Source organism: Octopus bimaculoides, chromosome 1, assembly GCF_001194135.2.
Source record: "Octopus bimaculoides isolate UCB-OBI-ISO-001 chromosome 1, ASM119413v2, whole genome shotgun sequence".
NCBI lineage: Eukaryota > Metazoa > Mollusca > Cephalopoda > Octopoda > Octopodidae > Octopus > Octopus bimaculoides.
The window spans coordinates 76,098,413-76,098,949 of NC_068981.1; the positions used below are offsets into that span (position 1 = coordinate 76,098,413).

A 537-nucleotide genomic window follows, 5' to 3' on the forward strand; every position below is an offset into this window, starting at 1 on the left:
GAGAGAGAGAGAGAGAGAGAGAGAGAGAGAGAGAAGGGCAGACAGACAGAGACAGAATTACATAGACAGAGAAAGAAAGAGAGGAGGAGAGAGCAGAAAAGCAATTTTATGTGTATGTTGGTCTCACGTTTTTTCAACTATGTCTTATCTTCCACAGCTGCTTACGAGAAACTATTTCATCGACTGCCAAACCACGTGGTAACGTTACAACATAACCTGAAAATACCAGGTGTCAGCGTTGAAGAATGTGCACGGCGCTGCATTCTCGAGACCAGATTTAATTGCAGGGGCTTTGACTATGAACGTAAACTGAAAAACTGCTGGTTAACTGAGGCCACACCTGAAAGCGTCAAAGGGGTACAAGTATTTGCCAACGCTGATTATTACGAACGCATTCCAGGTACGATTAATTTTTTCATATATGTCCATCGATTCATGTATATATACATATAGATGTAGGTATGTATGTTTATGTATGAGTATATGCATATATTTATTATATATACATACATATATATATATATATATATATATATA

The 537-nt window shown here is 37.4% G+C and overlaps 1 protein-coding gene across 1 annotated transcript in view; it reads left to right on the top strand.

Moving 5' to 3' along the window:
* Nucleotides 1-537, top strand: part of LOC106869508 (uncharacterized) — a 526,190-nt gene that overhangs the window by 118,288 nt on the left and 407,365 nt on the right. The window contains exon 4 of the mRNA XM_014915276.1: nucleotides 158-400. Coding sequence (XP_014770762.1) covers nucleotides 158-400 — 243 coding nt within the window. The remainder of the gene's footprint in view (nucleotides 1-157; nucleotides 401-537) is intronic.